Source organism: Corvus moneduloides, chromosome 18, assembly GCF_009650955.1.
Source record: "Corvus moneduloides isolate bCorMon1 chromosome 18, bCorMon1.pri, whole genome shotgun sequence".
Taxonomy (NCBI): Eukaryota; Metazoa; Chordata; class Aves; order Passeriformes; family Corvidae; genus Corvus; species Corvus moneduloides.
The window spans coordinates 14790562-14815287 of record NC_045493.1 but is presented as its reverse complement, the minus strand read 5'-3'; the positions used below and the strand labels follow the sequence as shown (position 1 = coordinate 14815287).

General features: G+C 49.2%; 1 protein-coding gene and 1 long non-coding RNA gene across 2 annotated transcripts in view; one reads left to right on the top strand and one right to left on the bottom strand.

The window, feature by feature from the left end:
• Positions 1–3246: 3246 nt before the first annotated feature.
• The window catches only part of MMP17 (matrix metallopeptidase 17), a 61794-nt gene continuing 40314 nt past the window's right edge, over positions 3247–24726 (bottom strand). The window contains exons 3-10 of the mRNA XM_032127967.1: positions 24362–24488; positions 18055–18338; positions 15026–15202; positions 14794–14893; positions 13105–13187; positions 9394–9546; positions 6859–7116; positions 3247–5661 (exon numbers count right to left, since the gene is read on the bottom strand). Of these exons, the coding sequence (XP_031983858.1) occupies positions 5336–5661; positions 6859–7116; positions 9394–9546; positions 13105–13187; positions 14794–14893; positions 15026–15202; positions 18055–18338; positions 24362–24488 (1508 nt within the window). The 3' untranslated portion in view covers positions 3247–5335. The remainder of the gene's footprint in view (positions 5662–6858; positions 7117–9393; positions 9547–13104; positions 13188–14793; positions 14894–15025; positions 15203–18054; positions 18339–24361; positions 24489–24726) is intronic.
• On the top strand, positions 5634–6650 carry LOC116452993. Its single transcript, XR_004243646.1, has 2 exons — positions 5634–6051; positions 6431–6650. It is a non-coding gene; the product is annotated as an uncharacterized LOC116452993 (long non-coding RNA).

The window sequence follows — 24726 nt, the reverse complement described above, 5'->3', positions numbered from 1 at the left end:
ACCCTGCTATCATCCCATCTCTGAGTCAAAGCCCCTGACTTATCTTTAAGATGAGTGGCAACGTGAATCGGCTTTGGACGCAAAATGAGTCCTCCTTGGCCATCTCAGAAGGCCTCAAGATAGCCGGGTTAGCCTCTTAGGCAGCTAAGATAAAGAAAACCAAAGTCAATGCACAAGTTTAGTGGCATATGGGCCAAATCCCAGCAATTTAGCTACTCAGCCTCTCCTAAGAACGCCCGAGTCCTCGAATCTGCGGCTTTGTCCAGAGTCAAAAGCTGTGGCCATTGTTTCAATAGACATCTGGGTTAGCGAGGGACAAAGTTATGTGGCGTTTCTGTGAGCATGGTGGATGCATTTGGATGCTTTAAGACACATAAATGCATCTGTCATGCTCGAGGAAAAGCCCAAGGGGACTCTAAATGGACACCTTTTCCCACTGTATGGCTTTCAATGATGAAAATGCAGGAGTTACCCTTAATTCAAACCCATGAAATAGCACAGTTGATGTTTTCCCTTTCCCTTTAAATTAGAAAATAATGGAAAGTGGGGATTCTCTGATACCCTTAACAGCATAAAAAAGGCAGGGTTTCCTTCAAAGGATACCATTAAAATTGCAGGGGAAGGGGATTTCCCCTCAATTTGATTGCAGACATTATGGAAAAGGAAGCTTTTTCCCCTCAATTTAAACCCCTTCTTTCCTAATAACCGCTCTCTTTTCTGGGGGTACTGTGGAGGGACTAGGGGCTCTGGGGAGGGACTGACAAGATAAAAGGGGAAAGTTGAAATTTTCCCCCTGGCACTCCACAAGCTGCCCCGCCTGCTCAGGTGCTTGGGTGCATCCAACTGCTCCCTAGCCCCTGCTGGATGCTCCAATTGTTGTTCCTGCAGGGACACTCGGGACACCTCCATTAGCCCCTCTGGACTAGCAGCTCCCTGTGCAAGTATGCAGGGGTAACCCTCTGAAAGCAGCTGGTCGCACCTGGAGCTGCCGCACCTTGGAGCGGGGGGTGAGGTGGAGAAAGGTCCTGCCGGTCGTTCCTTCCCCGACATGGTCCATTGTCTCCCCCTGAAACACCGGGGTGCCGGGCTTTCCTTTCCATGGAAAAGGACCGGTCTCCTCGTCTGGGTGCCCGTGGCCAAAATCGGGATTCTGCCTCGAAAAGAAAGAAATAGGCCACCAGGAGCCAGCAAATTTGTTCCGGTTTGGCCAAATTTAGAAATAAATCCTCTGAGAGAAGGCACAATCATCCCTCCCCCACCAGGTTTGGGAAAAAATAAACTTACCTCGCAGGAAAGTGAAGGAGATAAAAACTATTTATTTACCAAACACACGGGAAAAGGAAAATAATGCTAAATAATAAAATCTTTCGCTGTGGAGGAAAAACCTGGGAAAGTGTTAGAGTCCTCCCTTTGGTCTCCTCGGAGCTGGGGCTTGGCTCAGGGCCAGGCCCTCTGTGCTCGGTGGAAAGTCCTCCCGATGTGCTCTGAGGTTGAAAGCAGTCCAGTAGAAAAGGGAGAAAATCCGGAATTCCAGGGAAGGAAAAACAAAGTTCAACTCTGTCTCTCTCCGGAGAACAAGAAACTGAAACAACTGGTCAAAAGCTGCCTGGAAAGCAGCAAGCCGGGTGCTTCCTCGCTCCCCTGCCGCAGCTGTGGAAATAAAAAACCTGCGAGTGTTTCTGCTTACAGGTATTTTCCTTCTGCTTTTCTTCACAGGGGCTTTTCTGCCAAGGTCATTCCTCTATGATTTTCTCTTGAAAAATGTTTTTTGGTACAGACTCACTGGTATTTAACCTCGTAAAAATCATATGGCAAGACTTAACATTAACCCAGAAGTTCCGACGCACCACCGCACAACTGGGATCGCGGCTACTGTATGACCTCACAGACAAATCAGCGGCACCTGTTCAGCCAACAGCAGCAGCACCGCACAGCGTCGAGGGGTACTCGGCAGGAGCCGCGCAGCGCGGCCGGGACAGAGCCGGCCCCACCGCTGTCTGACGCCGCCCGTCTGCCCGCCCCCGTCGCCGCTGACCCCACCACCCGTGCCCCCACACCGGGAAACGCCCCGGGAAATCGCGCTGAGAGCGCGGGATCGGTATCGGCGTCGGGTTCAAGCAGCCGAACAGACGCCTTTCTGAGGCGCGTGGTCTTTCCGGAGTACCGGAAGTGACTTCTGCCAGCACACGAAATAGTGAGTAAGGGCGGAAAAGAAAAACAACAACAACAACAACAAAAAACCCAACAAAAACCACGTATACGACACTGAAGATGGCAGGGTGACCGGGATTGGCTTCTGCCAGCACCTAGGGGGGGGCGGGGCGGTGAGCGAAAGTCAAGTGATGCTACCCCACAGGTGGCGGCGTCATGCGCCTATGCTTTTCCATAGGGGCCGAAACGGGGCCGCGGGGCGACCGCGCTCTTCAGGGAGGCGTCTTTGCGGCTGCCTGAACTTGCCCCCGACTCCGACGCTGACCCCGCGTTTTCAGCGCGATTTTCTGCGGCGTTTCCCGGTGTGGGGACACGGGTAGTGGGGTCAGCGGCGCCGGGGGCGGGCGGGAGGCGCGCGGGCAGCGGCGGGGCTGGTTCTGTCCCCGCCGCGCCTGCTGAGTACCCCCCGTGGGAAATCCGAGGCACGTCAGGGGGGCGCGGGTTTATGGCAGGGGTCAGCTTTAGAGCACTCAGGGTTCAGGTTGCCAGTGCTGCCCCCCCCCCCCCCCCCACCCCCCCGAAATCCTCGTTCCTCCTATTGCATAAGACAAGTATTCCAACTTTGACCCTCACAAACTCCTCTGGGATCTTAAGCAGTTGGGAAGTATCAAAACCGAGCAACATGCAGTAGCAGCATGATACTCAGGTCATTTCTTCTGGAAGGTGGAGGTGGCTTTTCCATCTGAGGATGTTGCTGGGGAGGAGAGTTGCCAACGGGCTCCCTGTGGGGCTGGAGGATCCAGGCATGGGACGATGCCCGGGAGCCCGGCAGAGGCTCTCTTTATGTTACATGTATGTTTTCCAGCAGTAGGAAGTGGGCACTTTAAACCCCAGGGGAGCTTGAGCCTCCTGTTGCTGCATTCAGAGCTAATGGCAACTTCACAGAGGCTTTGCCAGTGGCTGGGGAATGACTGAGCAAAGTACATGCCAGGAGGAGACAGCAACCATCCTTCCTGAGGACTGTCCAGCAGCAGCAGTGCCGCATTCCTGCTCCATTTCTGATCATCAAAATGAATAATTCAAAAGAGAGAAGGGTGCACTGAAAGCCTTTCCACAGGCTTTATTTATAAATCATAAGCCCCTCCGCTAAATAAACTTTTGAACACCTTTTGGTGACCTCATCAGCATAGCTGCAGAGCCACGGGTCCTTGTCACCACGACAGGCTCCTTGGTTGGGATAGAGATGCCATGGAAACATCCCCACCTCCTCCGATTCTTCACGTGCAGCTTCTGGATAGTTATTTTGTGGAAGAACAAAAAAAAAAAAGAAAAACCAAAACAAACAAACCGGTAAAAAAGGAGAGGGTGTCTTCCCCTGCATGCTGTGCTCCTACCTGGCTGCAGCTCCGAGAGGAATCTGTAATGTGCTGATTAGACTAACAGACTAAAAGCCGTGTCTTCGTGACTGAAGAGGAAAAAAAGCAATGGGAATCAATCAAAGGAACATCACATCTCCCACAGCCTCAGCAGCCTCTGCTTGGCCTGGCTGGCAGAGGTAGGACGGGGAGCTGCTCTGAACACCAGAGGCAGCTTTACTCAGCAGAGGGAGCTGCTGTGCCTGAGATTTTTTTGCTTGTGTGTTTTTAAAGGCTATTGAATGGTTTAGTGGGATGTTTAATTGACTCGTGACCGATAAAATCACATTGTAGCACATCGTCCCGAAAACAGCTGCACCCTGTGAATGCTTGGGACTATCTAAAAACACAAATAGCAGAGGGAAACTCAGGGCGACCCCTTTTTTCTGTCGGGATGCAACTGTGCGCTTTTTCTGCCTTTCCTGCTGTGCCACAGAGAGCTTTGTGTTACACCTGGCACCAGGGCCATGGGAGCAGCCTTGGGTACTGCAGTGACACCGTCTGCTGCCAGGTCTGCCTGAGAAGCTGGCCCTGGCAGGGCAGCAAAAGGAGCTTTTTGAGTTTCTGCAGGAGCTTTGCAGAAGCAGGGCAGAGAAGAAGAGTGTGTCCCAGTGGCTGCTGCCCATGCAACACCTCTTGACAACAGCAGACTCGAGGACCCTGGCTTCTTTGACATCTCATCCAAGTTCTCACTCACCATTTTCAAGGACTTGCAGATGCCCAAATCATATCACAGAAAATTGATAGTGAGGAAAAAAACCAAACAGGAATATCCTAAGGCAACACTTGACCTTGCTTCTGCCACTCCAAACTCCTGGCAGAGGCATCAGAAGGAGTTTGAGCTGACCAGGTATCATCCTTCCTGCTCCAGCCCATCCTCTGCAGCACAGCCAGGTGTAGCAGAGTCACAAACAAGTGTAATACATCTTGATCCCTCCCAAAACATAAGCTGACCCGACACGGGAATTCTAAGAGCAGGAGTTTGTGGGCACAGATTAGTCTGGGGCAGTGGTTATAACTGCATCCCATTTGGCTGCACTGCTCCTCATGAGAGCCTCAGCAGCCAGTACCTTGCTGTGGGTGGCAGGCTTGATCTGGCATAGGACTGAGAGATCTCCATGTAGGCGACCAAGGTTTATTAGAGAAATTGCTAAATTCCAATGACTCGTATACAAAGACAAGCTGCAGTGCCTTCTGAAAGGCAAAGGTGTTTCTGACCCATAGAAACTGGTACAGGTTACCCAGACACCAGTGACCACAGCAGGCTTGACAGTAAAATAATGATCACCTCGCAGTTAATCTTAGCAGAGTCACGGTTTCTTCTACTTAGTACATCCAATGGGATGTGTACATTGTGTCAGCACAAAACTACCACCTCCTGCCTGCTGCCTTTCTGTTGCTGTCTCAGCAGCATCTCTTCTGTCCCCACTTCATCCCAGGAGCTCTCCCATCCCTTATTTGCTGTGTTTAAACATCCGGAGCAACATATCTCTATGGAGAGTTTCTAAATTCAACATGAGGCTGCTCTTACCTTTAACTGGATGGGGGAATGAGAAGGTGCAGAACTCAAATCTGTTATTAGACCTTTAAACTAAAATTTAAAAGAAAGAAAACCCCAAAACAAAACCACTGTTCATTTCTCATGGAGAATTCAAACCCTTCACTGGCATGTTCCTAGGAATGGTTTTTTTTTTCTGCTTGGAACAGTTAGCCATCGTGGAATTGTATCCCGGAGCACCGTGGTGTCGTCCTGCCGGTGAGGTGAGCTGTCATAGCGCTGCACAGAGCAGTGTTGCTGTCCACACAGCCAGCACGAGGCTGACTGTCAGTCTGGGTGTGGGGTGAGGGCACAGGGACGGGGTGCCCGAGGTGCAGGAGCAGACCTCGTAACCATTCTTCGAGCGGCTCTCGTCGTGCTGCCCCGGCCTGGAGCGCGCCCCAGTCCTGCTGCTCCCGGCTGCCTCGGGGGCGTCAGCCTGCATGTCAGTGCACACCAGCCAGTCCCTGGCGATGGACTGTGGGTACCCGGGGTGCACCTCCAGCTCGCTGTCCAGCACCTTCCAGTACTCCTTGCCCTTGAAGAAGTAACTTGCACCTGCAAAGAGACCAAAACCCAAAGACAAGGTGAGCGGCCGTGGGTACTGTCCCAGAGGAAGGGCATAGGAGCACTTGGGAGCAGCAGAAGGGCATTCCCACCCCAGCTGAGCCCTGGGGAGTGGAGGCACATGAAATATCACTGCTTGCTGTCAATATCCTCTCTCGCTGCAGGGAGGAATGCTCCAGAGGGTAATGGTGTGGCTGGCCAGGATCTCTCACACCAGCCAGGAGCCACCAGCAGTTGGAGGTGGACGGTGAGGTGCGGCCTGTTACGTGCAGAGTCCTAGAGCAGATGCACCTCCTGGTACTGTGGGTGTGTAGGGTCAAGGCCCTGTGAACCCGCAGCTGGACAAGCCATACACAACTCTCCTTCTTGCAATAGGGCATGGTAAGGCTGGAGACCCCACTATGCATTAATGATCTGGGGTGTGTGTTGCTGACCCTGGGCTCAGAAAAATAACCTGAGCCTGACAGGGCCCTGGTAACCTTCCACTCTCAAGTGCATCTTTTCCACTCTGAACTGGGAGGTTGTGAATTCTCTAAGCAGGCCCCACGCTAAGTACTCTTACCTATGGGCACGTCACTCTCAGTAGCTTTGGAAATTCAGCTTGAAAAGTCTCTGGAAGTGGCCTTCCCCTCTGCCTGGCTTAATTATTGCTATTACACCGTTAGGTCGCCAGTAAATAAACCCCGGAAGTGCCACTTTGTTGTGAGTGAATAGCTGGTTGTAAACATCTCCTGTGGCAAAATTTTTGTGGTCTTTTCAGGGGGAAGAAACCACTGAGAAATCTCATCCTCAGAAAATAAGTCGTAACTCTGGGAAAACATCTTTAAAAGTATTTTCTGTCTGCATCCTCGTATATCTAGCTAAAAATCCAATGACAGCAAAACCAGCGAGGACCAAATCAGCCCATACTAAGAAAAAATCACTGCAGAACATCATCAACTGTGTTCTTTCAATAAAGTGCAATAATTATCCCCCCACCCGATATTTTTGTTGCCTGTTTAAAATTAGAGTCTTCTAGTAAGCAGTGTGGGGAGCTCTGGCTGGAATCACACCTCCCTCTTCAGCTTCCAGACACCAGGAATGGCCATCCCATTAGGGGCTCAGCATTTGTGTTGGTAGGCAGGGCTACAGCTCGATAGAGCACCAATTTTCTTTGCTGTACCTTTTTAAACTGCCATATGGACTTACCATCTGACCACCTCATGGCATCATCTAAAGGGCTGGGTATTCCCTTCCACAGGATGGCCGCCGAAGGATAGCCGGGGTCCATCCTCCGCTCATGGTCATCGTAGCGCCAGTAGAGATTGTCCTTAAAGAAATAAGTCTTGTCATTGTGAGCCCAAGAGAAAGCGGCGTCGATTCCTCCCAGGGGCAGGCCAAAGTCCGAAATGGGCCGCGGGTACCCTTCCTCCACGTTGTTGTCTTTGAAGACCCAGTATCTGTCTCCTGTGGAAAGGAAACAAGCACAGAATAAAATTGCATTTGTTTCACAGCCTAAATCAGTATTTCCCCGCAGATGAGCTGAGATAATGTTTTGTTACCTACTGTGGTGACAAAGCCTTGGGGCTGAACTCTGGGCATTTAAGGATGGGAAGAGGAAGGGGTCAGCCTGTGGGGGAACCTCTGGCTTTGAATAGTTACTTTCTTGTGTCAGGCTGTCCATGGACATTTGCCGCTGAAAGCATGACTGTCCCAGGACACGAACACGCTGACACCGTCAGTACAGTTGTCACTTTTATGTATTTGATGGAGGCATTTGGTTTTCTGCCCCTTGGATTTCTGCCTGATATCCAAAGAAACAAAGTTACAGGCAGCTTTTGTGGGCAAATCGGGTGCTTTCTGCCTGGTATTCGGCTCCTGAGAAGCCAAGCGTAGTCCACTTTGAAAAAGAAATCGCCACTTTCTAGAGCCAGAGGGGCTGAGAGACCGTGGGATATAAGGGATAGGAGAATGCACAGGGACTGGAAAAATCCCGTATGAGAAGTTCACTGCTCTTCAAGAGTCTTACACAGCCGCCACCCCCCTGGCCCAGTGTTGGGGGGGGATGTCAATGTGGGGGTTTTTGCCCAATAAAAATGAAGCATGACGAGACTGGGCCCTGGTCTGTGTGAGAACAAGCAATTGAACCCAGATGTCTCAATTTTTTCATAAATCTCGAACCACTGGGACAGTTTTCTTCTTTTACAACTTCTGTTTGGTAACCTGGAGTGTCCTTTTAGGTATTGCGTAGCCTATTTTAGGGATCAGACTTTTTCCTCTCGGTTTTCTAGAATATCTGAAGAGGCCCCTAAAGGCACGCCCGTGTATCAGCAGCAGGACCTTAGAGGGCAAGGTATTTGCATTCTTCGGTTTCTGTCCAGGGATCAATGAAGCAGCGCTGAAGGGAGAGAATGAGACGTATTTTATGGCTGGAATAAAAAACTCTGAGTTTATGTTGGGAGCTAGGCAGGGCTAACACACACAGGGAATGCATGACCACAGAGCGTTCTGTCTGGCAGGGACAAGATGCCAGCTGTGGCACATCTGGAATTCCAGCCTCCTGAGCAGCTGGGAGGAGCCCCTGGACCTGAGCTCCCGGTTGGTTTTCTGTTCATCCCCAGCAGGGAGAGAAGGGAGGGAGGGAGGGAAGGAAGGAAGCGAGCAAGGGCCGCTGTGATCTACAGGCCTGTCTGGGAGGGTCTGGTGTCAGGCATAAAGGGTGGCACGCTCCAGCTGGCCCCATTCCCTCTGGGAAAGCAGAATAGGGCAGGCTGCCTGAGGCAGCTGCACACACACGGCAGAGCCTTCCGTACGCTGTTCCGTGAGGAGATGCAGGGCTTGGTGTGGCTCTGCAGGGCTCAGTGTGCCAGCGGTCCAGGAGGGCTTTCAGCTGTACTTGGAAAGGCTTCCGCAAGCGTAGAGGCTTACATGAGACGTGAGCCGTCTCTCTGGCCTGGCTGGGGGAACTGAAACCAAATTGTTGCTTCCAGAAGTGCTTGGTTAAGCCCTTCTGAAACCAATAATTGCACCACATTTCAAGCAGAATGGTTGGGAGATAAAAAGCAATTTCCAGACTGGAGGAATGGAGGGCTGGGATGTGTTTAGCACTTCAAGTGCATAACCTTGGTGAAACAAGAGTCGGTGCCTGCCAGGATCTTGAGTGACATTGAGTGCACGGGTAGCATCTAACCAGCATGGGTGGATGGTCTGTGGGGGACTCGGATATTTGTACAGAAACCAAGAGCTAAACTGTTCCTCCAGCTCTTCTGGAAAAAAACCCCCAAACTTGCAGGTTTTTTTAAATAAAAAGAGAGAACTATACCACTTATTTTAAGAAAAAATATAGTAACAGAAATATAATTATTAAAACCCAAGTCCTTCAGTTTCATTTTTATCCTGTTTTTTATCCTCTGTCTTCTTCTTTTCTCAGCAACAAATAGTAAAAAGAGAAAAGGTCAAAGGAGGAACAAAACACCTGTGAAGGGGGGGTTCCTGCTTGTGTTTCATTCTTGAAAAGCTCAGATTTTAGTTACATTTGGCTGAACTTTATCTTGAATGACATTTCCCACATTTTCTGGGGAACATGACCGCTACCCTTTGCTTGCCCTCCCTGCCAACTCGTTTCTCCTGGCCCTGCTCGTGGACAACAGGTCTCAGACCTGCCCTTGAGATGCTTAACATCTGGCACTGGTGTCTCCTGCCTGGCACCACATTCTACACCTCCAGCACCATGTTTGCTCTCACCTTTGAAGAAGACAATCTTGTGGTCACTGGTTCTCTCGTAGACTGCATCCAGGCTGTCCAGGTTGAGCGGCAAGCCCCGCCAGAAACGGTGGATCTGAGCCGGCTGGAGGGAGACCAAGTGCTTATTGCGAGTCAGTCTCCAGAAGTACTTGCCTGGAGGGACAGACTGGACATTACTGAACCACACTCAACCCACCTTCGCTGGGGGGTGAGCGCCAGGTGGACGGCAGCATCAGGAAGCAAAGCATGTGAGGTGGGAGCCATGATTTAGAACCATCCTGCTTTCCAGCAGCAGCTGTGACTGCTTTTTTATTTCCGGCAGTTTTTAGAAGAAATCCCTCCCTTTTTTTTTTTATTAAAATAATCCTCTGGATGTTGCGCTGGAGTTGTTATACTCCTGGCCACAGTGTGAGGCTGCATCGCTGAGGCAGGGCAGGAGAGAGGAGCCTTTCATCTCCTCCCTCCCTCTCTGCGCAGGACCTCCTGCGAACTGGTGGGACCAGGCACCAACAGCCTTAAGCAAGAGCATCCAAAAAAACATCCCTGTTCCTCCTCTCCTGGAGCAGCCACGGCTTCCTGCACACAGGATGTCCAGCTGCTTTCATGTTTGGAAATGTCTAGGATGTTACAATGAAACACAAAGATACCAGAGGGGTTTTTTTGTAATGAAGAAAGGGAGTAAGAAAATAGAGGAGGAGAAAACCATCTGAAAAAATCTGGAAGGGTTGAGGAGGGGAAGGAGGCCGAATTAAGGACTTTGGTACCATCTAGAGGTGCAGGATACTAAAACCAGGGACCGCAGTCTTGCGGAGTGTCCAGGATGCATGTACTGGTGGTGCCAGCAAATGCACTTTAACACCTGCAGCAGCACTGGCTCAGCTAGGAAAGAGTATTTTGGGGATTTCTGAAATATTTTGGATAATAGGAAAGGAAACAGATTTATCCTTTTTGGGAAGGATGCCAAACTTTTTCCTGCTAAAAGACACTTTTATGGGATTTCCTGAGGAGTCTTAATGGTTTTCAGGGGCAACTCCAAACCCAACTCTGCACCAGCTCTGGGATTCTCAGCCTTTTGCAGTACATTTTGTGCTGTGTTTTCTCCAGAGAGCTCCACGCAGTGACGTGAGCCAGAGCAAGATGTTTAAGAGGCAACTCTCAACTTTGTCTTACATTTGTTATTGCCGGTTAGAAATTATTGCACATTATTTGCATCTGGTCTTGCATGGATTTCTGAGGGGAGATAAGCAACAGAAACCAAAGGTGCATCTTCAGATTTTTATTCCCCACATGCTCAGCTCTTTCTTGAGAGCTGGCAGATTGTGACACCAGCTTTTAAAATTTTATGGACATTGGATCTTAGCCTAATAGTGCAGGAGGCAAAACTCTAACGCTTTAACATCTGCAGAGAGGGAGTTTTATTCTAATTATAAGGATTTATATCATAGTCTTGTTCTTCTGCTCCAGTTTGCGTATTTGCTCTGTCTTACTGAAACATAAATGAATAATACATTCCAATATGGAAGGAATTGCCATAATTACAGATTCTTTTAAAGAATGTAAAAAAACCCAAGGATTCAAATTTGGTGGCCGTTTTACATCAATGGAAACATATGTAATTAAATAAAGATGATCTCTGCATCTGTAATTAACGAGGCACTAGACGAGGTCAGATTTTCACTTTTTTAGCAAGAAATACAGCTCAACTTAATTCCTTCTTTAGCAGATCAGTATCTGAACTTTGAAGTGCCCTGGGCTCAGCGGAGACGCAAAGGGAAGCCTCAGTACTTTTGACATTTCATCCCTTTGCAAGCAATGGGCTCAGCTGGTGAGCAGCTGCAGCAGGGAAGCCTTAAATCTACCCCCAAACTCAGGAATAGCCTGAGCTGTTGGTTACTTTGGTTGGGTTTTTATAAGCTACCAGGAAAAAGAAAGAATATAAAGCACTTAAGTAACAAGGAATTCTGAACGTAATGGCCCCAGTCTGCCTGGGCTCACGATTTGCCATGGCCCAGCCTGCTCACCAAAGTGCTGCTGTTGCTGGATGATCATCAGCCAAAGCCAGATCCACAGGGGAATTTCTGCAATTAGCACGCAGAAATAATTTAAAAAACAAAATCCCAACTCCATGTTTGTTTAAAAGCTCAATTTAAACCCTCCTCTGAGCTGGCAAACTGAAACACGATGAAAGACAAGTGTGAGGTCCTGCTGCACTAAGATGTGGTTGATGGGCTGAGGCAATTGCTTTCTTTAATTCCAGGTAATTTTGATCCCAGCTGTGTCTGACACTGTCCAGACTTTTGGCTGCCTCTGGCAAGACCGCTGCACCCACCATGGAGACACGCACGACGCAGGCCAAAGGCGTTTAAAACTTCAGGAGTCCGTAGTGAGGCACCTACATCAAAGCGAGCAGTGATTTCAAAGTGCAAGAAAACCCAACACTGCCTTCAAAAACAACAAACCTGTGAGCTCCGGGGAGCTCCAGTCCCAGTGCCTTTGCAGTGGAAGAGGCTTCTTTCCCATCTAGGGAACCAGCTGGAGCAGCTCAGAACAAAATGCCTATCGAGGGACAGAGCTCGGCACCAGAGATCATTTAAATCCTGCCACCAGAGGTGACATCCCCATTCCTTGGTGTGTAGGATGGTTCGGGGGCAGCAATGGGGGGCTGCAAGGAAGGTGGCTGAGGTCTGGAGGCAGACATGCAGCTGGCATCCACTGACCCTGTGCTCTGCACATTTGCTTTTTGGACTGCAATAATATATCCAAAAATAGACACTGAGATGGATTTCTCTTTACTTCATCACTTTTTTCCCCTCCGAGGGACAGACAGCCATTTATTCTGACACCAGTTTGTGTCTCTGAGTTTTCCCTTCTTCACTGTGGCTTTTTTGGAGATGGCATCTGAACAAATAATTGTTGTGGGAACTGCCTCGATATTATGCTTCTCTCAGGGCACGGGCAACACCAAATTCTCTGGAGCCCTTTTGCTGTTCTTGCCTGTGACGCAAGGCTCACACTGTGATACCCAGATGCCTGGACACTGCCGCTCATTCCCCGGGGCAAACGCTTCTGCTTCCCTGGTGGATGGCTTTGGGGTGGCCAAATGGTGACCAGGGATGCAAAGAAACACCCACGGGCATTTTTACATCTTGGATAGATGAGAAAGCAAAGCCCAGAGAGTCCAGCCTACACAGGCTCTGCGCAGCTGAGAAGGCACCCGATGGGATCCTCGTCAACAGCTGGGCACCCCGGGAAACGCGCTGCCAGCAAGGGTTTTGCTGGCATGAAACCAGATGGTCCTCAGTTGCGTACATACTGTCTTTGAGAGACGCATGGTGAGCAACATTAGGGAGGGTGAAGTGGGGGAGGAAAGGAAGGCTGGAAGTATACAGGAAAAAAAGCGGTGGAGTGCTGTTGCTGCTCTGCTCATCCTTGGTTCAACCTCAATTTTGGACTCTGATAGCACAAACATCAGATTTTAGTTCTTCACCTGGGCAGTCCAGTGTGACAGATCAGAGTAAAACTCCTGTGCTGGATCGTCACCAGTGCAGCCACACACTCAAGTATGTGAGATGGCCTCCTTGGGTCTGTGGGAGCAGCCCACAAACCCCAGCCAGCTCATCCTCACCACCCACCCTAGCCCGTCCCACGCTGCGCTGCCTCCGTGCCAGCACAGCAAAGCCACCGCAGGGTGACACAGACCCCTGTGCTCACCTTTGAAGAAGAAAGCCTCTCCCCGGATCTGGGCCACTGCATCGAAGTGCGTGTTGCACCTGTTGGGCACATCCCGCCTGAGCCTGTGGAGAGATGCCCAGGTGAGCAGGGCCCAGGCAGGCAGTGAGGGGCTATGTCTCCCCGATGCCTCCTATCCCACGGACTGAATCACCTCTGCTCCTGGAGACTACGGGCTGTGCCCATCTGTCACTCCTCATGCTCAAGCCCAGCCACGTGCATGGGGATTTCCAAGGTGAGCTCAGGCAACCCTCAGCCTGAAGACAGCTTGAGCTGACAACCCTGGGCCACCAGACGCCATTGCTGAGAGTCAAGTGAGGACACACTCTACATCCACCAGCTCGTGTAGCTGGTGAGGGCTGAGCTGGCTTCCCACTCCCAGTTGCACAGCGTGGCTTGGCCAGCTGCCCCAGGGCAGCAGGATGTGGAAAACAGCCAAGCAGCTTCTTGCTCCAGCAGCTTGGGATGCTGCTGCTCCAGGGCTGAGCTCCAAAATGCCAGTGAGAGGTGACAGAGCTGCAAAGCAGAAAGCAGCTGAGCCTAAACAGAGGGACCCGAAGGAGCCATGTGATAACCTGGTGAAAGATACCTAGTGAAAGCCACCTGGCAAGTGGCAGCTGAGATACTAAGCTGCTTTAACAAGGTGGGTGGGGAAGGCACAGAGTATGAAGGACTGAGAGAGCCACAAAGCCCACATAAGAAATGATGACTGATGGAGGAACAAGGAGAGGATGATGGGAACATGCACCGAAAAGCAGCTGTGGGTGATAGGGAAGCATAAATCTATCCTGCTGATAGAAAAATTGTGCTGGGCTGCCAGCACCAGTTTCACAGCCCTCTTTGGCCACAAAATGACAGATGTGGAGGCAAACCCCATCCACCCTCCCAGCAGACAAGGCAAGAACAAGGGGTTGGCATGAGCAAGTTTCCTGCTGCTCCTGCTGCTGGTGTGAGACGGTGGCCTCCCACAACAGCAGGGAGAAAGGCTCTCATATTTCTAGGTCCAAACGTGGCCATAAGGACCCTGGTGGACAAGAGCCATTAGAAGCTACGCACAGAGAAACATAACTAATGGCATTCAGCATGTTCAAACAAAAGGAGCACGAGGTGAAGGTGACCTGCTCCATCTCTGCCGCTCTCACTTGGGGCGCTCTTGGTGTCTGGCAAAAATGTGTGTGACCATAACCTCCTGCCTTTTTGTTCAGTGTCTCTTCTTCTCTTAACTGTCCTGCTGTCCTGGTCAACATTTATTAATGGGCGATATCCAGCACTTTCCTTAATGAGACCATGCTGGTTGCTTGATGACACTCGGGGTAAGCAGCCCTTTGCCAATGCTAACCTGCGTTGGAGTTGTGCTATCAGTCCACTTGTTCCAATATTCACTCCCTCGGGTACATTAGGGAGTTGCTCAGTGTGGAATGATTTCGGTAACTTATGCTTGTGCAATTCAGGATATTGCTGAGGAAGTTTGATTAAAATTGAGGCAAGGATGAATTTATCTAAGGGTGATGGTGACAAATTTCCACTAATACGAGTAAAACGTGTGAGTCAGCGAAATATCCAGAGGTCCAGAGAGAAATACCAAAGCCAGAGTGAACAGGCAAGAGATACTGATGAAGCAGAGCTTCACTACTGCACATCCTTTGCGGGAGAGGAAGGAATTTGACTTACTGGACAGTGGAGCGGTTCTCTGGCAGCTCTGGCAGGATTGGATGGTCATCTGTTTCACTTACTTCAGGCTTGGCTGTGGGGGACACAGATTCCCTGACTCCTGTGTAGAAAAGAAGCAGTAATGGGGTACACCATCCTCCCCACCAACTCCACTCACCCCAGAAAACAGCTATTCCAGTGTGTCCTGCCATGACAGGAACAGGCTATAGCCACGTGAGGGACACAGACTTACCATAGAGTTGCCAGATCCGGACTTTGTCCTCGTAAGGCAGGTCGTACTTCAGAGGATCCCCCACTGGACCTTGGTAGTAGGGTCTCATGATAGACTCTATGGCAGAGATGTGGGTCAAGCCAATGGCATGGCCAAACTCATGGACAGCTACAGCAAATAGGTCCATTCCATGAGTGTCTGGAGATAAGGACAAAATTGAAATAAAAGTCACTAAGTGCTGATAGTAATTGGGGGATTTGGGTGGGCTGCAAGGGTTGTAAGTGGAAGTGTAGGTTTATGTTGGATAAACTGGAAAGAAGAGCTTAGGAATAGGTAAAGTTTGAAAAAGGCATTTTTTTCCAGTCGGAGACTGAAGTGTAGCATATGAAAATGGAACGCAAGCCAGACATCAGCCTACGCCAGCCTGGGTATCACCCTTTTTATTTCCAGATCACTGTTGGCACCTGAGAAAAAGCTGGACAAAGGGCTGAGACAGCAACCACATCACAACCATCTGCTGACAGGCACTGCAGAAGCTGGGCCAGAGCAGTCACTCTCTGCATCTCATGTCTGCTGCAGCTGCTGACACAGCCTTTACGTTGCCCAGAATACCGGATTTCTGCAGCCACCAGCCAGAAGCTCATCACATCCTGCGACAATAAGCCGGGGAGTGCCGGCAGTGCCCGCCTGCCCACGGCCCTCTGCGGGGCTTTCCCTTCCTGGCCTCGCACGCTGCTGCTCTGGCCAAATCCATCCCTTGGCCTTCCTGTATGCACACAAATGCAGGAATGCTCATCTGGTCATCAGCCACCGACCTGCTCTTCTCACTGCTGCCGTGACGTGGGTAGGTGACCATGTCCAGCTTGTTTTTAGAGGATTTATCATCTTCTCCTGTTACACACCTTGTGCTGGCAGGGCTGCAGCTCTTGTGGCTGCTCCCTTGGGCAAACAGTTTGATCGTCACACGCCACAATGGGCATTAGGGAGACATTGTTGAACATCAATACCTCCTTTGATGACTTTTTTCCTTCAGTCTGGGCTATCTCTGCTATATTCTCTTTCCCCAAATTTCCTTATTTGCAATCCAGCTCCCAGTGCCTCACACCACACCCACATATAGACCCATCTTATCCTCTCCAGAGCCTGAGACACTCATGAAAGGGGTTAATGCTCATTTCCAAACATACATCACTGCTACCAAAACCAAGGAGGAGCTGCTCCCAGGAGCTGTATGGGACTGAGCCTGCTTGGTGCATTCCCACCACCCAGCTCCCGACAGGCTGGGCCACACATCCGTATAATTTCTGCCCCTCTCTGCTCAGCAATGTCCTGCAGAGCAGTACCAGAGGGTGGCAATGATTATAAGTGTGGTTCTTACAAAGATCATGATGTCAATATTGTAATAAAAAAGCAGTGAGGTTGGAAAGGTCCCTGTGGAGCTCAGGGGATTGTCACATTCCCTGAGAATGGCTTGAGACTAAGAAGATGGCTACTTTTTTGCACAAAATTAACCATGGCTGATCCTGCCCAGTCCTTAGTGCTCCTCACCAGGCTTGAGGTGTTAGAGCAGGGAGATATCTTTTGCTGAGTTTTGCCTTTTCCTTCATAACTGTTACTTGCAGTGTCTGTAACCAGCTGAGATTTTTATAACCTATGCTGTTTTCCCTGGCACTAAGAGAGAACAAGACATATGCTCTCTGACATTTTAATGCCGGACTGACAACCTTGGGGATATTTTTATATCACCTACCAAGTAGTTGTTTTTGAATCAGTAGGGAGAACAAAATAAATAAAAGATGAAGCTCGGATAGCTCAAAGATCTTCAAAATAGAGGGCAGCTTTTCGCTGTCAGGCTCATCCCTCATCCCTTGGTGGTGCTTGGAGGGACACTCCCTGCAGGAATGCTGGCTCTGAGCTCGCTCCTTCACATGAGTTTGTTTCACAATGAGCGTTCCTAACCACCAGCTGCAAAACTGACTCCATCACTAACACATCCGCTGTGGCAAGCTGCTGACTGCAGCACTTGCCTCTGCCCTGTACATCTGCAGATCAAAACTGCTGCTTTTTTTTCCCTTCCTGATAAGAGCCATCAGTTGGGGCTGCACAGCAGCATGAAGCAAGGAGCAGGTGTAATCCTGAAGGATCAGCCTGTCCAGACCTTTAACTTTTACCTCAAGACCTCCTCCAGCACCCCTGGTGAACACTCCTGCCCACAAACACCCAGGGGGATGGACAGAGGTCAACCAGTGGGCAGGAAGAAGGTATTAGCTTGTTTCAGAGAAGACAATTAGGTTTAACCAAAGTTGTTAGGCTGTGGCAGCAGGATCCCACTAGGAGACTGGCAGAGGAGGTGGCATGACAAGTAAATTAGCAGCTGGTGGCTGCAGAGAGGACATTCTGTCAAAACATGCCTGACACGAAGGCTGGGGACCTGATCCCCACAGATGATTTTGCAGCTGACGAACACTTGCTTCTGATACTCCCTCTGCTTATTAAAACTCTGCTTTAGATGAGGTGAAAATAAAAAAGAATAGAACTGCAACTTGTAACCATCCTGATGTCAGGTAACAATCAGGAGATGGCAGGAAAAAACTGGGCCTTCTTCCCAGCAGAACACAGAGCCCCTTACCCTAATAGTATACTTTAAAAATAGGAAACTTGGGCATGTGGCAGTGAAGCCACCCAAAACATGCCAAAGGCACAGAATGCAGTCCCCATCCAAGAGCTCCACCAGCCACATACCCAACCCGCAACCTTCCATATCCCAGAAGAGATGGGGACTGGGGTTGGGCAACAGGGAGCTCTTCAATTGCTGGCAGGATAAGGAGAAACATGGAGATGCCATTGAGACTTCCAGGAGCATAAGTGTGTCCTCAGCACTGCCTGAGCTGATTTTGCTAGCAAGGCTGAGAGAGGAATCAGAAGAAGAAGATGGGATCCTGAAGCCTGGGGTGAAGGTGTGGCAGAGACTAAACCACTCCAGCCACCAGAGAAGAAGAGGGAAATTGTGAGCCCTTGTGTTTGGCTGCAGGTCTCCCACCCTGACCTACCTGATGATCGGAAGGTCCAATATTCGTCATCGTCAAAATGAGTGTCCCCTGCTGTGTGATGGTCTCCAGGGAAGAAAGCATGTGCCACTGTCCCACCAGGCCCGTCGAAGGGATAGCCATCATGGTGATCTGCCTTGGAGAAGTCTATCTGGATGTCAGCATTGTTTCCTGCCACTTCATGGAAATTCAGCGGGGTGATGTCACTCCAGACCTTCAGGGCATAATACATCAGGGCTCGGACAGTGTCGTGGCCCAGGTGGGACTCTTTTGGGAAGGTGCGAACTCTGAAATAAAGAGGGCAAACAAGAGGATGGGTCAGTAGCATGAGAGATCTCCAAGAATCACCCAAACTGGCTCTGCAGGTGCCTGTGCATCAGCACCTCAGTGAGGCCTTCAGAATTTTTTTCATTTTTGGGCTGAGCTGGAATGAAAGAAAAGTCAATGTTTCCTGTATAACCCAACTTTGAAAAAGAATTCCTAATATAATTGATTTGATACAGGAAATGAAAAGACAAAGAAGCAGCAAGGCACCTTGGCTTCTAAAGGAGTATATTTAGATAATCTTTCATTGACAATTTTGACAAAAATATACACACTTTCCAAGTAAACATACCGTTGACTGAGTAATTATTGACAAAAGCCAATTCCGATGGATAACTTCTGACCAGCTCTACCCCAGTATTACCCCAGTAATAACAGATACGTTATTTTTTGTGCACCAGCACACCAGCCAAAGTGTTCATGAAATATTCATGGTTTGACAGATTTTTAAAGGCTAAAGCAACAATTATGATCACCTCACTTGCCCTCCCACGTAATACAGCTGTGACAGCATCACTTGGTACCGCACCGCTCCCCGTCACCAACGGGCAGCAATGACTTAACTACACTTCAATAGGTAATTACAGGTGTCAGAAGGGGATGTCACAGTACTCAAGCTCTTCCTGAGTAGCGATTTGAGTGCTGAGAGATGCCATGGATCAGAAAAGGGGAGTAGGAATGACTTCGTTGCTGAGGTTGGGAGCTTTTGCTTTCACAAATATTCACGTAAATCCCATGCCCTCAAGAGACAGGCAGCCCAAAGAAGGCACCACCTTCAGGCCAGGGCGAAACTAGTCAGGATTAAATCTAGGATAGTGCAAAAATGGACTTGTGAGAATAAGCAGAAATCTCAGTAACAGTTCCTCTGAAGTGCTTGGGAAGCTCCAGAGATGGTGGGAATGAGTGGGTGAATCAGGCAAAACACTTCACAGCCAAATGAGCAAAAATCATTCATAGCTTCGCCTTTGCTATCTTTAAACTCTTTGGTTTGGAAAGAAAAACCTTATTGACTAATCTAAATGACTGAACATACTTATAACCAGATGATTGTGGAGCTTCAAAGAAAACACATTTGTAAAGGAGACAGCACAGAGGTACAAAAAGTATGAGCACAGGATTAGAAAAGACAATTTTTAGGCAATTTTTAATTTATAGAAGAGACTGTGTCTGGATGTAATCCTCCACAGTACAGAGAAAAAGGCCACCTGGATTCCAGATATTCATTAACTATCTGTCTTCATCTTTCATAGCATTCCTCGGGATTTAGGTAAACCCTTTGCTGCTTTAATTTCTACTGAGTAAGTCATTATACGTGTAAATCACACCATGTTTAGTCCAGGAATTATGACCTTTCTCCAAAATCATGGTGCCTAAGGCACAGAGTCACATTTGGGGACACTATCTGCTCTTTCCTCCTCAAGGCCTGCTCACCACGTGAGCTGTTTTCCTTTCCTTTTTTTTCCAGCTGTAGAATGAGGATAATAAATCACATCTCCCTTGTACAAGGATGGTGTATAGAAAGCCCTGTCTAAAAAACCAAATATTATTAATATTCCTCCCAACATCTGACTCCAGAAACATTACATTAAGGCAGAAACAGTATCAATACCTATTTTACTTCTTATAAAAAGTCCTGCGTCTCTGAGCTGACCCACATTTTATTAATATGCTGCAGGTGTAGGTGAGAAGTCCCTTATCCTTTATTCATTATCACTGTCATTTTTCAAGAGAATCCCATCAGGGTTTTTCAATGCAGCATCTGATTTCACTGCTGGAGCTCTGCTAATTGTTTTCAATGAGATTAGGAAAAGACTGTTATGCTGATAGGATGTTTGCTGGCCTTGCATCACCCAATTCCACTGAAAAGGAGGCACATTTCTAACAGCATGCAGATAAATAAGCTTCCTCCTACCTTTATTTATTTAGTAGTAGTAGTAGTAGTAATAGTAGTAGTAGTAATAGTAATAGTAGTAGTAGTAAATGGTGCTTAGCTTCCCAGTGGATGTAAATCCCTTCTGAGACTCCTCTTACAGAGCTTGGATCTTGGGCAAAAGCCTGGTGTGAGTAATTGGAGAGAATGCTCCAGACAGCCTCTGCCAAGCCGGAGGGAGGGTGATGAGGACTGAGCTGCTCAGTTCCCCCAACCACCCCACCGACAATGCCCTAAGCTGTAGGGTCAGTCACATCCCTCTGCAAATCACACTCTGGGACATCCTGAGGAGTCTATCCCCGTGGTGGATGGGGCTGCAGGAGGGAGCATCAGCCATGACACCGGAACTGGCAGTTGCCGAGCTGGATGTGGTGCTGATGGGCACAATCGGATGCCAAGGAGAAAATCTCCCCTCTGCGTTTAGAGCTCAGCCAGGCAGCAGCACTGCCGTGCAGATAAATGAATGCTGACTCTCACACAGTGCTGCCAGTCCTTCACGTGTCCTCTGAGTCACCTCCTTTGCCTGACTCACCCTAACCAGACTTTGTGTCTGGGGTGGTTCATAAGGAGAGACTGGAGAGGACTGATGTGCCTCTGTTTGCCGTTGAGGGGCACCCACACCTATTTTGATTTCTGGGTTGCTTCTTGGTTTTTGTCCTCCCAAAGACAAAAGTGGGAGAGTATCAGTGATGGATGAGAAATCAATAGGTCATTAATGAAAGCACTCTTTCACTTTCCCAGCCCTGAAACCACAGACAAATAAAATAAATGCAGAGAACTACCAAACACAGCAGGCTAAGGACTGCTTGATAAACCCACACTGATTTTTCTCACAAGAGGAGGGAAGAGGGGATAGTTAAAAGGGTGGATGCTTTCTGCCTTGGCAAAGTTGCTTTTCCAGCTGCCCAGAGCCATCCATGGCACAGCAGCCCTGATCCAGTGCTACCCTGGCAGTGCTGCAACATCCCATTCCCAATGTCACAGGAGGAATGCAGTGGGTGCTTGAACCTTCCATCAGCCCTCTCCCAGCACTTAGACGGTCACCCAAAAATGTTCAGTTTTTTCATTCTCCTGTCCTTTATCATGCACAGAATGCCAGTCACCCACAAGCCATTGTGCCTCCACACACCTGCCTGCTCTCTGCTTCAGCTGATCGGGGATTTTCCTATGAGGGTCCCAGTTGCCTGTGACAGGGGCATTACAACAACCCTAAGGCAGCTTGACAACTTGGCCAACTGTCACCCCCAGACATGGGGCACAAGGCAGTCTGGGCTTGGGATGGGAGGTCCCTATGGCAGGATGCCACTGATTGAAGGACAAAGCAGGAAGATCAGGACCGCTGTGGGGATGGGAGTGCGGGACTGAGGGTTGCACACCCTTCCCCTTGACTGCCACCCCTCCGTGCCTGAACACATCCACATCCTGGGCTCAGGCAGTGGCACACCTCCCCTCAGGAGGCGGCTCAGGACACTCACAGCAAGGGTGGGCACTGACTGACAGGTGTCACTGCTCCTCTGCCAGTGGGGTCAGTCTGCACCCGCTCCGGCACCCCATGACCTGAGCATCGCAGTGTCCGAGACTGCAGCTCTGATGAGGTGGCACAAGGGAGTAGTCCTTAACTAAAGACAGATGAAAGCCAGCTCAGTTCAGCACTGAAAGAAAAAAACTGGGAAACTTAAAAAGCTGAGCTTCCAGGCTGCCCCTGCCTCAGGGAGCTCAAAGTGTGCAGAGATGGGTCATGGCCCTGCTTCTGCACTTCTCAGGACTGTGGGGAGACAGCGAGCACTGGGAAGAAATGGAGATGCCATCTATGAACTCCCCCTCTGTGGGGCGTAACCAGAAGCAAGAAAGCAAAATCAGCAAGTGACAAACCAGGCTGCAAACATGAGGAGGAAGTGGCTGCGGGCAGCTCCGGCGCTGATGCCGGCAGAGGGCATCCACAGCACGCCACTCTCTCAGCAGCTGCCTTGGCACCTGGGGAGAGCATAGGGAAAATAAAGTAATAACAAAAACAATCCTGTGAAAATAAAATTTCTATGCTGTAATATCCTGGAAACTCTACATGGAGATGAGGCACAGAAGACCATCTATTTCTGATGCTGTAATGGGATGCTACAAGGCTGAACTGTGAGCCGTGCAGGATGCAGCCTGTACTGTTTTGCTCCCTGAGCCCTCCAGTCCCACCAGTTGGTTGTACTCAAAGGTAAAAAGAAGAAACCTGAATGACCTGTATATCTATAAAATTTTGTTTGCCCAAAATTGCCTTTTCAATCAATGCACATGCCTATTTCGAGGCCCTCCTTTCCTACAGCTTTGCTTACCTGTTTATCTCAGCCTTGCAATTGTTCACGTTTTTCTTCAACTTTTAAATCCATGTCAGAGTAGCATTTAGTTTTGTTTTCCTCTTTTAAAATCTTCAATCAATGTGTAAAAGGCAAGCGAGTAAAACTTTATGTCTCTGTTGGCTGATTTTCATGGTATTTTCCAAAAAGCCAGTTTAATCTCAAGTGCTAGATGTAAATACTACATTGGAGTTTCTGTAATGCTATAGCCTTCTGCTGGCTGCAACCTACAGCTGTAAAATACAGTCCTTTCTTGGACAAAAGCCAAGCTCTTGGAAAGGATCAAAGAATAAAAAGCAGAAATTACTTTGTCAGGAGATGGATTTTTTTTTTATGCCTTACATATAATATTGTCTCACACCTAAACCCCTTTTTATGGCATCCTTGCTGCAGCATCACAGTTTCCAAGGGGGTGGGAGGCGGGGCATATCCCAGGACTGCACCCATCAGAACAGTTGGACCCCATTTCACCTCCACACTTCTCTCCAGCCTGGAATTGAGGATACTGTGTCAGCACATCCGAAGTCCTGGTGGCACCTGCAGTGCCAGTCCCCTGACCGTGCTGCCCAGCCACCACACCTGCCCTGCCATGGGATGTCACTCAGGTTTGTCAGGAGCTGCTGGGGTCAGGCTCTGCGCAAGCCATGCCCCTGCACTGGCTCTGGCAGATTCCAGAACACCAGGGTAGGTTTTTTTGTTGCTCCCAAAGGATTGTCTCCTTTCTGAAATGTGAAGTTTATTCCCCTTTCCCCATCGAGTCAGGGCTGGGCAACAGGGAGACAGGCTGAGTTTTTGTAATATGGGTCACTTTACGACATGAAGCCGTCTATGAACCAAAATTGTTTCTTACTGGAGCTGAATTATGTTTATCTTTTCTCAAAATAAAGTCTCAAAGGAACCTGCGGGAACATAGACCAAATCTCTGCTAAGACCAGTTTCAACACGTGTCGACAGCAACAGCCAAGCTGAGATTTGTTACTGCAGCGGGAAGAGGACTCTCTAGGGGCTATGCCAGGATCAAAGAGAAACTTACTATTAATTAGGAGAACTTTCCATAAGATCCATGTGTGTTTTCAGGACAGTAGAAGCACCTCATGCTGCACACTGCTCTTAGAGGAACAATCACGGCAGCACATGGTATTTGAGGGAGCACAAATCTTGGTGGGACATGGATCAGTTTGCTTGCCAACCCTGACCTGCAGCATGTTTCTGAAAGCTGGACCTGAACTTCTGTGTGTCACAGGTGCAGAGGGACCCACATGTGTCACTGCCTGACACTGAGGGAAAAATACTCCCCTGTGGCAGAGATAAGGAGAAAAAAAGTGACTTTATTTCCCAGAAAATGCTCCTACCCTTGGACTCAGGTGGGGCAAGAGAAGAAGCTCCAGGCTTGGCAGCTGCTTGAGACAGCACAGAGTCCTAATGAACTCAAGAAAAAGGATGGTCTAAGAACCATTGCAACCCATAAAAAAGCTCCCACCTAATTCACTAGCCAAATCTGCACTGTTCCCAGGCATTGCCAAGTGGGTCCAAGAAGTCACTGCTGAGACTGTCAAGAGAAGAGTTAAAATAAATAGTCTGTGGGGTCCTGGGAGCACAGAGGGACACGTTTTAACCATCACCCTGAAACTCATCTCAAAGCCGTATTTAACAAAGGTGTCCGTGGAATTGGTCTTTTGCTGCAAGATTTCAGCAGGGATAGATGAATTCCTACCTCCAGGACAAATTCCTTTTGCTCCACTTGGTGACAGCCTGGGCAAATCGCTTCCTCCTGGTCTCTGCAATGCTGAGGTCGGGCAGAGAGCAGCGAGGGGTCTTCATCAGCTCCAGGGTGGCTTCATCTAGGGTTAGAGAAAAAACAAGAAATCACGGGAATGGTGGGTTAAGAAATCCCAGGGGGACAAAGAGATGGGAAATGAAGTGCTAAGAATGTACTAGAAGGGCAAAAATCCATACTCAGGAGCCCATTGGGGCATGGCACCAGTCCCAGCATGTCGTGGTGACACCCACAGAACACTGAGCCCCCTACGTCTCACTGCTGCTCCAAGCACTGGGCAGCAATTCCTACTGGAAGCCCAC